The following is a 12,384-nucleotide window of genomic DNA, read 5'->3' as shown; positions in this document are numbered from 1 at the left end:
AAATATTTAAGCTGAAGCGTATTCATCCCGAGGTATGACTGTAGAGAACTCTGTGTGAGCCTATACAACCTTTATCAAATGGTATTATAAGCATACATATTAAGTATAAGCTAAGTTTTTTTAAAACAAAACAAAACAAAACAAAACTTACCATTCAAACATGAATAGGTGAGGGTTAATATGTCTGATGTGTTCTCATAACCATTACTAATGCTTGCAAATGATTACTAGAACATCTGGTTATCTAACTCCATCTGCTTCAATTGCTTCCCAGAGGATGGGTATATAAATAGCTTTGGTTTATTTATTCATGCAATCTAAGCAGATCAGTTTTTATATTTCTTATCTAGCCTAAAACCAATAATTTAATCAAGTGGAAAATACTGAAGAGAATTAGCAACACAGATAAGAAAAACTTTTGTACTAGGCTGTGATTAATATTCTCGATGTGCACAATGGGATATTTCTCAAAAAAGCCAAAATGGTTGCCCTGAATGAAGAAGTTGCATACTTGTGTGAAGAAAGCTAAGCTGCTTTTTCTTCTAAGCAGGAAAACCCACCAACAATCTGGCCACCTACCTAATTATAGTACAATTTTAGCTCAACCAAAGTCTCCATGTCTAAAATTACAGTATTACAGTTACACTAATTTTGACTCAGCAGTGGCTTGGTTTTTTCAACAACCTATAATCTTTCTTTTTAAAAGGAAAAATCCACACAATGATTCTGAATTCATTAAGTTGTTACTGCATGAGAACTTTGGTGCTTAAAATCACCCTAAATGTATAATAGTCATTTTGCAGAGGGATTAACTCAATTTCAAATGATTTTTTTTAAGTTTTACAGATTGCTGTTATGATATTGCAAAATCTTGATTCCCACCTCATTTCAATATCATGAATTGTGTATTAATTTCTTGATTTCATCAATGGATGCTCTGAATTTCATCACCCAAACTCAAAAGTTTAACCCTTCCTGATATTTTCCCCTTACTGCCTCTCATACAATGAACAGCCAATATTCAATTACTGCTGATTTGGCCTTACTTAATCAACCCCTTCCATCTCAGATTGACAGACTGCCATTTTGACTTGAGGCTGGGCTTGATAGTTGTTTCAAGACACGTAATACATATAGACCACAGATATGCAGAACATAGTAACATGAACATGGCGTTTTGCACATGTTAAGCATAAACAATGTAAAATATATTTTTAGAAGTTTGTACTGGGGCAAGTTGAAGAATTTTAGAGTATTATGCTGAAAAAAGTTAGATAATAAAGGACAAAGTTACTAAGAGCTTAACTTATATTAAATGTTTCAAATGTTATATTTACTTTTGAAGCCCACCATGATCTTTGCCAAACTATCCAGTCTAGTCACAGTTTACTGGACCTACAGGCCATAAACATCAAATGCAGTGCAGAGTTATCAAGACAACAAACAGATTGCTATTCTGAATGTTTTTAGTTTATAATTATTATGAGAATCAGCTGGAAGGAGAGTGGTTATCCCTCAGTAATGCATATTTAATGTATAATGGACTGAAACAGCAAACATTAATCCTATAAATACTTTCAGCTCATGAAAGACTTTCATGTAGCCATTGGTGGTGAACAAGGTACATGCACACTTTTCATTCCAAAGGCAATAGAACAGGGGAAGAATAGTTCTAGTCAGAACAAGAGTAGGGGATCTGTGACTCTAGAAAAGTTGTTGGAATGGCTAATGGCCAGGATGGTAGAAGCTGTAGCTAACACCTGGAGGACTGCAGGTTCCCCATCCCTGGTTTACAATGTCAACAAGTTACATGGGGGGAATGCTTTAAAAAGAGTTGCCCTGGGTCGCTTGTAGACTAAAAACATTATTGCATGGAAACTGCCTTATTGCATGGAACCAGTGAATTAAGAGGAATAGGAGGGTTCTCTGGGCACAACAGTCAAGTGTGTGAACTTTACAAAATCCTAATTTTCTAAATTCTTGCAGATGCAAGAATTATTTTGTTTGCAAATGGGTGGAATAATAGGAAACGACATCAGACATAGCCTCTGACAGTGCATCAGGTCAACAGAAAGAAAAGAAGTTACATTATTTACACTGCAATTCAGAGAGTTCCTTTACACAGTCTTGTCTTATGATGCAGTTCTCATCAAATAACCACACATGTTCTGTGGAGCACGTTACGTTTAGGGTTAAATTAGCCCTTTTAAGTTTATATCAGCAGGGCAGTTTCAAAACCTTTATTTTAAAAGTTTAACATATGTCATCTTTGGAAGGCCTAGGTTAGCCTCTAACAATCAGAAACTTACCCCGATAATAGAAGAGGCACAGATCGGACAGAACAAACCATCGCTTCTTCCATAGCTTCATGCCAGTGCTATCCTGTATGAAATCAAACACACAATCCATAAGAATCAACAATTTAAAGGCTTCGATGACATTTAACAGACAATAACACATTAAGGAAACTGGCAAAATAAGAGCCAGCAACCCCCTCTTGTGACGCTTGAGGTGGCACCTGCACTTGCTGTGAGCGAAATGCAGGCCCCTTCCTGACACCCTTTTGCTTTGGAGGGGGTCATGTAATGGGAAGTATGTGCTACCAATACAAGGTCTTCTTCAGAAGTTATATGGAATATCTATACAGGTGTAAAAAGAAAAGTGCCACTGCTGCCTTGCCCTCCTCACCACAGGAGAATGCGGTGCCTGTCCTAGGTCAAAGGTTTAACTTGAGCTCAAGCTCACCAAGCCTCAGCTCTAAAAGCCAGAGTTCAGCACTGCAACTGTGAAGTCATTATACAGCGTTTGTGAGTGATTTCACTGGTTGACTGTAGCATTGTTATATCTGTGAGGAAGCCACTAGAGGTTCATCACCACAAATAGAACTCCTCATCAGATAGTGTCTAAATGCTATTGCCATGATCAAAGGCAGCATACCTCTGAAGAACAAGTTGCATATGCTTGATAGAGAGTGATTTATCTCATAAATTAATTTCTCAAAATGTTAATTTTCTTATCTTTAGGATCTTATTTGGAAACATGCACTTCGCAGAGGATGCCTCTGAAAAACAGTTGCTGGAAACAATTGCATAAAATGACTTATTGCTTTCCAGATGCATCAGTCAGCCACTGTGTTTGGGATGCTTGGCTAGAGAGACCTTTGTCCTGATCCAGCAGGGCTCTTCTTTGTAATTTTCAGTAGAGGCACATTTATCTGAGAACAGCTGAGCAATGAGATAAAGTAATATACATGTTCGTGTAAACCAGCCCTGAGTAAGCAGAGAACAACTGTCCATTTCACCCAAGCAATTATAGCCAGTCACCAAGTGCCCGAAGAAGACTTCACAGATGGTGAGAGAGGTGGGCATCTCATCACTTACAAATCCTTCCTGGTTGCAAGGAGATGCCACTGAGCAGCAAACTGAGTATCTAGAAACCCGACCAATTTAGAATGCTAGAAGCCCCAGATCTTTCAAAAATGTGCACACTCTTAGTGGTACAGTGAAGAAGCAACTAGTGCCAAACCCACAAGCTCCTAATTTAACTTATGTGGAAGGTAGCTATAAAAGCTCTGTAGATGGATACTTCTGGAACTTCAGGGTGAGGGACTTTTGCTCAGTGAAGAGCACATCCTTTCCATGTGGAGGTTCACACATTCTCACTCTAACCTCACTACTTAGGGATCTAACATCACTACCTGAGATCTTGGGAGAGCTGCTGACAGAACAGGCAGCACTGGGGTAGGTTCCAGCTTCAATTCCTACAATCTCTAAAAAGTTCATGTAGGAGATTAACTCCGCCAGAGACCCTGGAGAACTGCTGCCACTGAGAGTAGCCAAAATTGGGATAGATGGGCTAACAGCCTGGCCAAATATAAGGCAGCTTCCTATGTCAATACTGGGCTAGATAAACCAATGGTTTGCTCCGTATAAGGCAGCTTCTTATGGACACAATATCAGCTTGGTCTGCTTCAAAGGGTTGTTGTGGGGGAAAAATAGGAGGGGAGAGAAGAGAATAATGTATGCCAGCTTAAGCTCCTTGGAGGAAAGGCAGGATATAAAGAACAATAAAATGTGGGAAAGGAAAACACATTTCCCATAAAGTGTTTTTACTCTTCTTATCGGCCATACTGTTACTGTCAAGTAAATGCCTCCAGATACAAAAAACTTTATTCCTGAAGTAATTTTATTTGCTTTTATGTCTATAATCAATTTGCAATGTGTTTCACAGAATGAATGGCTACCGCCACCACAGCTGTGTGTGTGCATCCTCCGATAATAAAATTTAATAAATATGTTAATATCGGCCTAAAGAAGAAAAGGTTTTAGTGAATTTTAAGTACTCTCCTGATGAATGGGCTTGAGATGATATTTAGGGGTGGCAGAATAATGAATGCCAAATCTTTGAATATTCTTAAAACAGAAAAGGGCAATTGGTATACTATTTTGCTATGATCTCTCATCAGATGTGTCCGTTTTCTTGTTCTCAAGTTATGCACCCCTAAGTAGAAAAGCAAGTATTTAGATGTTCCACTTTTATTTAGGAATTTTATGGACTTCTAACCCCAAATTCTACTCAGGGTGCCAGCTTCTCCTCTGACAATCTTCTTTCAAACAAATATGCTACTTTCCCAAGCATTTAATGACTACTAAACAAAAATAAAATGTCCCCACCAACGATTTTTTTCTCTGTTCTGTCCTGCTTGTTTTGTTTTTAACTCACGTATTCCAAATGCATCTCTCAACGTATTTTAAGTACTGATGCAAATTTTGTACCTAAAAGTATTTGAAGCTGACAACCGTTTTAAAAATGCAGGTAGTCTATTTATTCAAAATAGATAGTCTTAAACACACGCACACACACACACACATAGCGAGAGAGAGCGCGCCAGATCACTAACATTGACTGGGTAAAGAGATAATATCTCATTTGTATTGCAACAAATCCACTGGGTCCCTGTAAGCTTCCAAACTCAATTCAAAGTTCTCATCTTAACTTTTAAAACTCTGCATAGCTTAGAACTCAAATACCTGTTGGCCTGTCACTCTCATATCAATTTGCTTGTACTTCAAGAATGTTATCTGAATCTCTCTCTAGGCACCGCTGTCATGTGGAGTGTGACAGCTGGTGACCAGAGAGAGAGAACCCTTTTAGGGTGGCTCCTGGGTTTTGGAATGCCCTCCTTGAGGAACCCCACCTGGCACCCTTGTTGCTGTCATTTAAATGCCAGGCAAACACCTGTCTGTTTTCTCAAGCTTTTAAGAACTCTTCATGTTAAGCTGCTTTCATAAATAAAATAAAAAGAATTAGGGCAGCTTTGATTTTATTATCTATTTGAACTGATGCTTTCGTTTGTTGTGCTAGCATGTAAGTTCCCTCCCTCTTTTTTACAGAATACATTTGTTTCTTATTACTTTGGTAGTATGAATAATGTTGAACAGGCAGAGTATAAATGCCGTTAATAAAACAACTAACTGTAGTATATGACTATGATATAGCATAGATGGGGAATGTGTGGCATGGCTAGTTTGGCTCTACAGTATTTTGGCAGATTATCCTTTCTTTAGTTAAAAGAAAGTGGCTTTCCCCCTGAATATTGAGAGGAAAGGTACTTCTAAGAGTTTACTTGACCCCAGCTCTCATTAGATGGGAGAATGATGGGAGGTGTAGTCCAACAGCACCTGAAAGGTCATACTTCCCCATCATAGCACTACAGCTTAGTACTAGCTTTGCATATTAAAAAAGGCAAGCATGTTATCTTGCATATGCCGAAGTAATAGTTATATACCTGGGTTTGTAACTTCTATTGCACGGAACGTGGTAACGTTCTATCAAGGGCACTACAAATGGAAAACTAGTTTATATATCAGCATTTCCCATCCTGGGGTCTCCAGATATCATAGAATTGTAGAGTTGGAAGTGACCCTGAGGGTCATCTAGTCCAACCCCCTGCAAGGCAGGAATACTAAGTTAACCCATATGGAGATCAAACATACAACCTTGGCATTATCTGCACTAATCTCCAACCAACTGAGCTATCCAGGCTGACTTAGTTTTGCATGTGCAGGAGACTTCTGGCATAGGAATTAAAAACATCTCACTGCCTGTACATGTCTGAACTTTATATATATATATTTTTAAATTGTTTGACAGTGCGATTACCTTTTGTGGTGTTATATAAACAGTGCTTCAAACTAGTTACAAGCAAAATATTTGGCTGTATCAAAAAGCCAAAGTACGGAAGCAATTATCTTATTCCAGATGTTATAAGCTTTCATCAGAGAAAAATAGGGTGCACATGCCATGTAGATCTCAAAGAGTTGTCTAATTTCTATTCCGTGACTAGCCGCCAATAAACTCCATACTCAATTACTTAGTTCATTAATACAAAAATAAAAGCAGAAGTTTTGCCCTGTGACAGCTGCTTAAAGGCTGTAGCTGGCATTATTGATTGTCATTTAATGAAACCCTTTCAGCAACATCTAGTAACTTAAAAATGTAATCAAAGTAACAATGTTCCTGACTCCATAAACAGGTTTCATCAATAGACGTCACAAAATATAGAATGCCAATTGAGTTATACTGCAAAGATGAAAGCTTGGGTAAAGCAAAAGTGTTAGGTGATTACTAACAACATTTAAAAAATGGGTGAAATTGAAGTCTGTCACTTGATGACACTGCTGGAGTGTGAGCTAAACCTGTCACTACTGATCCCAGAACACTGGACAGAGGTAGGTTCCTATCACCCTGAAATCTGAGCCAGGGGCTTGAATAATAAGATTATTTAAGGAAGTTTGTGGGAGGTAATATCTACCTGTACTATTGAAAAGCCTCTCCACAATGGCCCCTTCAAGAAAGCGGAATGAGGCACAGGTGGAACATGTGGGGGGGGGGGTTATTTCCACCAACGTCCTTACGTTGCCTTCACTTAGATCCTGAGCCCAGTTTGGGGCAGCCCTCTCATCCGCCCCTGGCAACCCCTCATGTCTCATCCCACATTGTTCAATAAAACAACCAAGCCCTTAGAAGTTTTTTCAGGGACTACATGTGCCTGGAGGGTTCTGGGGAAACAAGGAATTTCTTTCCAGCCCCTCACATGCCCTGACAATTAGTTCCAGAGGGTTGAAGTATCCTTTGTCAGAGGAAGGAATAGAAACAAAGTTTCTAAAAAAAGAAACACTGTGCAAACAGAACTCCACTTGCACAGCACTGGATACAACCCTGAAATTGCTGCTGTGTCTCAAATGGAATATTCACTAATAGGGCCAGCAAACTCTTACAGCACTGTGGTTCACCATTTTTGCCAAGAAACTCAAAAAGGGAAATCACTAATTGGCAATTACAGGATTCTCTTGGGCATGCCATTAGCAAATTTCCAGCATCATATATTGAGGAATATTAAAAGTGTGTATTGGAAGAGGTTATCACCCATAATTACAAACACATCACTTCAGATAAAGTTGTTATTATTTATATCATATTCAGGAAGGAATAATACCTGTTTATAAAGCCAGCCTCGTCGAACAACAGGTGCATTGGGGTTCCTTTTTATGGAATTTGACCTCTTCCCAAAATTATGAACTTTCTTTGAAGAGCGTGATGTCTAAAAAATAAAATTAAAAGGATTAGAAAATGCAACGCCAATATCTTTTACATTGAATAAATACACATGCATGGCTATCCTCAGAGAGACACATTTGCTCCTCATCATGTGATCCCCTCAGGACTTGTTAAGAAACAGCTTTATTCTGTTAGTTGGGTAAATAAGTAACTGCCTGGTAGGTTTTGCTGGTTTAGGCATTTCTTGAAGTTTTCTACAGAGGGAAAGAAACAAATCCCAGGACAGATCAGGATCAAAACATTTAAATTGGGACTTAATAGGATATTACATAAACATAGCACTACTTTTTAAAACGGCCAAAACATTAAATGCAGTACAGATTCAAGGAAGAGAACTAAAAATAGAGAAGACAGACCTCAGCAGAAAATCAAAACGGGTTGGGGTGGGTTAAAATCACAAAGAGATTTGAGTTTCCACTTGACTGATTCAATTCTTTCTGTGTTGCAGTTCACACAAATACAATAGACCAGCTCCATGGCTTCTATAATCTTCTATAAACTTGACATCTTTCCGCAGGGCCTGCAAGACAGAGCTGTTCCACCAGGCCTTTGGCCAGGGCACAGCCTGACCCCCTCCTTTGGCAATCCTCACAGAACTCTAGCCCAATGGTTGTCATTAATCTGATTTGAACTGATTTTATAATGAAATGATTTTAGAATGTTGTATCATTTTACTGTTGTTAGCCGCTCTGAGCCCGGCTTCGGCTGCAGAGGGCGGGATATAAATAAAATATTATTATTATTATTGGAGTAGGCAGGTTGGGTGCATATGTTACAAATTCAAGATGGCAAAATGGTCATGTCACTCTTTTGCTTAGCTCTTGACAAATTGGGAATCTAACACGGAGAAGATTATCTGCTAAATCAACTTCCACAAGTTGCACACCACAGAAACCAGAATTAATAAGCGATTAAGTCTGTTTCACTCTGGTATTTTCCTGATAGCTGTTTTTGCAGGTCTTTGAGACTGATTGAAGGAGCAAAGGTGAACTGGGATGCAGTAGCATGAACCAGCAGGCCCACACTTAGAAAAGATGAATAAGGTCATATTCAATCTCTCTCAAGTCGCCCTTGAGTAGCAAAGAACGGTGTACATCGTGTACTGTCAGCTACACCACTGATACAATGAATGCAACTTATTAGATGTTTGCTAGTGAAAGTACTATCCAGGGAATGTCTGGAAAGCACGGTCCATTGGCAAGGAGACAACAATTTATAAAGAGGTTTCAAAAAACACTAGTGAAGGCAATTCACTAAAGCAGGGAAGGAAATGAATCCCTCTCCCAGCACCCTTTAACTGGCAATGTACATCAGAGGAAATCTAATATAAAACTAGAGGGTTAAAAACATACTTTAATCATGATACCTTACTTTCAAAAGTGTGAAATAAGCATTTTTGTGAGAGATTGGATAAGACCTATATTAGATTAATGTGAAACCAAAGCAACTGAACAAAGCTCACTTTGTTCAGATCCTCCCCCCTTCTTCTAGGATCATTCCTGGAGGGACAGTGGGAATGAGTTTTGGGATCACTCCTTTTAGGTTTCTTCTCTCACTGCAAAAAGTGAAACCTTAATGGGCTGAAATAACTGCAGCATCTCCTATTTGGCTGTTCACATGTTTTTACAGTGAGAGGAGTGGGTTGGAGGGAGCATACCTGAGGTCTGCTACTGTTCTCTTCGTGGATACTATTCTAGGTGCAATAGAACTGAAATATGTGAATAGCGCCAAAGAAGCAGAAACAACTTTTTTAAACATTCTTAGATAAATACTACAACTTGCAAAACTTCAGGATAAGTTAGAGACAACGGTTAAAAATTCAGCAAAACCATTGAAGAAAATGCTTAACAGTTATGTTGCACATTCCAGAACCTATTAATACCCTGACATGAATTAAATGCCAACGTTTGACCCACTCCGTAACCTCACTTCTTTGTATCGTGTATTCTCATAACTCTACTAGAAGACTATGCTCACTTCTGTACAATCAAGCTCCATTAATTTTTATAACTATTGCATATATTTCTGTGCCATACAGTCCATTAGAGAGCTGATTAGTGATCAATGTCTTGCAGCATGTCTCAAAGTAAAAGTGATGTGACTGAACAAGCCTGCTCATTAAGCAGGAAAGGGTACAAGAGCAGTGGTGACACCCCACTGTTTTTCTAATCTACCGGAGGATGCTAAGCCTTAAGGAATAAATAATAAATGGAATATGACAATCAAACATCTGTTGGGGACTTGGGATATAAACTTGCTCACTTTTGTACAAGGAACAACATGGAACTCAAAGTGAATCTTTACAGTCACACACATCTTACCCACAACTGTGAATATGCATTATGGTAACTGAATCAGTGCACTGTTAATTTCCTTCCAATTCTAGCTAACAGAACCATTCAAGGAACTCAAATACTCAGTGGTATCAAGTAAATCCTACTTGGTATCAAGAGGTGTGCACTTTTATAGTGCGAAGCAGAACAGACCTTGTTTTCCAACTAGTGCTTTACTTACTTAAAGATAATGGGCATGCACAATACTAGATCATAGAATTGTGGAGCTGGAAGGGACCACAAGGGTCATCTAGTCTGATGCAATGCAGGAATCCTTTGCCCAGCATGGGGCTCGAACCCACAACCCTGAGATTAAGAGTCTCATGCTCTATCAACTGAGTTCCATAAAAACTGCAAATGTACTGCTTAGTGTTTAAAGTAGACTTGATGGTCAGCAGTCTTTCCCTTCGTGTGCTAAACTGTTTTAAGCACTTTCTCAGAAGATGGTTTTCTGAAATGTGAACTAACATAGTGAAGGGTTTCTGAATCTGCAAACAATTATGTGGTTGCAGAGGAAGGATTTTCCATGGCTTTGAACCTCCTCATTGGAGGTTATATGAAACCAGTAGCAATACTTAAAAAATGCCCCCAATCTGCCAACGATTTCTGAAGGCATGCTCACATTTTTTTCACCATATTCCCCCAATGCTTCTTTTGTTTTAGACCTTGGTACATCAGGAATGGATGGACATTCATCCAGGAAGTAGTTAAAGCAAAGCTTGCAATAAAATATGGGGCAAACAAACCTCTTTGCTACATTGTTGGAAACTTGGCAACAAGTTTCATAAAGTTATGTCTGGGGCTTCCCCAGACAAGATTTTCTTCTCCCAGATTTCTGGGAGAGTTCCATTATATCAGGCATAGGCAAACTTGGCCCTCCAGATGTTTTGAGACTACAATTCCCATCATCCCTGACCCTGGTCCTGTTAGCTAGGGATGATGGGAGTTGTAGTCCCAAAACATCTGGAGGGCTGAGTTTGCCCATGCCTGCATTATATCCTGTACTCTTTACAGTATAGGCAAGTGTTCAGTACCATCACACTGGAATGAATTAATATGCATTCCAGAAACAAGAGCTTCACCAATTTGTGACCAAAAAATATTTCTAAAAAAAAGTTTAGAAAGATGGAAGGTGAATAAAGAAAGCTGCCTCTTTTTTATGTTTTAAAAATGAAATTATATATAGATATGACTTGTCAAGTTTGAAACGTGTCAGGTCATTTTTGAGAGAAAATACATTTGGGTATTTTCTCGTTGATTTTCTTCTGTTGAAGTAAAAAAGAACTGTTTCCTAGGCTGGGGTCTCTGCACTGGGAAAGCCAGTGAAAGGAGGCTAGGTTTTTGGATCCTTGCTCCCACCCCTACCCAGTCATACACAACCTCTTCTTAGGGGGGCTGGGGACTGTGATGATCAGGCTCTGTTTTGTTGTACAAACTTTACAAGGCACTGTATACCTGCTGCTGCGAACCAGGAGGGTTATCCAACCATAGGTGCTTGCCTTTAGTCTGTTGTTGTTGTTGTTGTTGTTTAGTCGTTTAGTCGTGTCCGACTCTTCGTGACCCCATGGACCAGAGCACGCCAGGCACTCCTGTCTTCCACCGCCTCCCGCAGTTTGGTCAGGCTCATGTTTGTAGCTTCGAGAACACTATCCAACCATCTCATCCTCTGTCGTCCCCTTCTCCTTGTGCCCTCCATCTTTCCCAACATCAGGGTCTTTTCCAGGGAGTCTTCTCTTCTCATGAGGTGGCCAAAGTATTGGAGCCTCAACTTCATGATCTGTCCTTCCAGTGAGCGCTCAGGTCTGATTTCCTTAAGAATGGATGCGTTTGATCTTCTTGCAGTCCATGGGACTCTCAAGAGTCTCCTCCAGCACCATAATTCAAAAGCATCAATTCTTCGGCGATCAGCCTTCTTTATGGTCCAGCTCTCACTTCCATACATCACTACTGGGAAAACCATGGCTTTAACTATACGGACCTTTGTTGGTAAGGTGATGTCTCTACTTTTTAAGATGTTGTCTAGATTTGCCAGGGCCCAGATCATATTCAGGGGCAGAGACTTGCTCCACATATCCACCTTCCATTGCTGCAAATGTATGAACTGGGGCACTGCAGATATAATCTAGAAAACACATCTTCTCCAAAGATCTAGATCTAAGTTTTTCCTACTCCTCCCAGAAACTACGAATCACCTCTTCTAGTCTTGTTGTGTTTCATATGAACACACTCTTCCACAGTGGTCATAATAATTTCACTGGGTATCATCCTTGTAAGTCATGCTGATTAATACAACAGGGAGGATAATACAGCCAATACAGTACAAGTATACATTACAGCATGCCCCCTTTGTACTTTGTTTATTTAGTGCTGTTGCCTTCGCTCATCAAGAGGATGAGACGCTGACAAACTAATGAAAAAATATTCCCACTTG

At 39.4% G+C, this 12,384-nt stretch overlaps 1 protein-coding gene across 25 annotated transcripts in view; it reads right to left on the bottom strand.

Annotated features, from left to right (window-relative positions):
• The window catches only part of PLEKHA5 (pleckstrin homology domain containing A5), a 182,033-nt gene that overhangs the window by 52,890 nt on the left and 116,759 nt on the right, over window positions 1-12,384 (bottom strand). For all 25 annotated transcript variants that reach the window (XM_077935272.1, XM_028746840.2, XM_077935257.1 and 22 more), the window contains 2 exons: window positions 7,499-7,603; window positions 2,310-2,382 (listed from right to left, as the gene is read on the bottom strand). In XM_077935272.1, coding sequence (XP_077791398.1) covers window positions 2,310-2,382; window positions 7,499-7,603 — 178 coding nt within the window. The remainder of the gene's footprint in view (window positions 1-2,309; window positions 2,383-7,498; window positions 7,604-12,384) is intronic.

Source organism: Podarcis muralis, chromosome 10 (genome assembly GCF_964188315.1).
Source record: "Podarcis muralis chromosome 10, rPodMur119.hap1.1, whole genome shotgun sequence".
Lineage (NCBI taxonomy): Eukaryota > Metazoa > Chordata > Lepidosauria > Squamata > Lacertidae > Podarcis > Podarcis muralis.
Note: the sequence above shows the minus strand (reverse complement) of the source record. Positions and strands in the feature narration are given on the sequence as shown.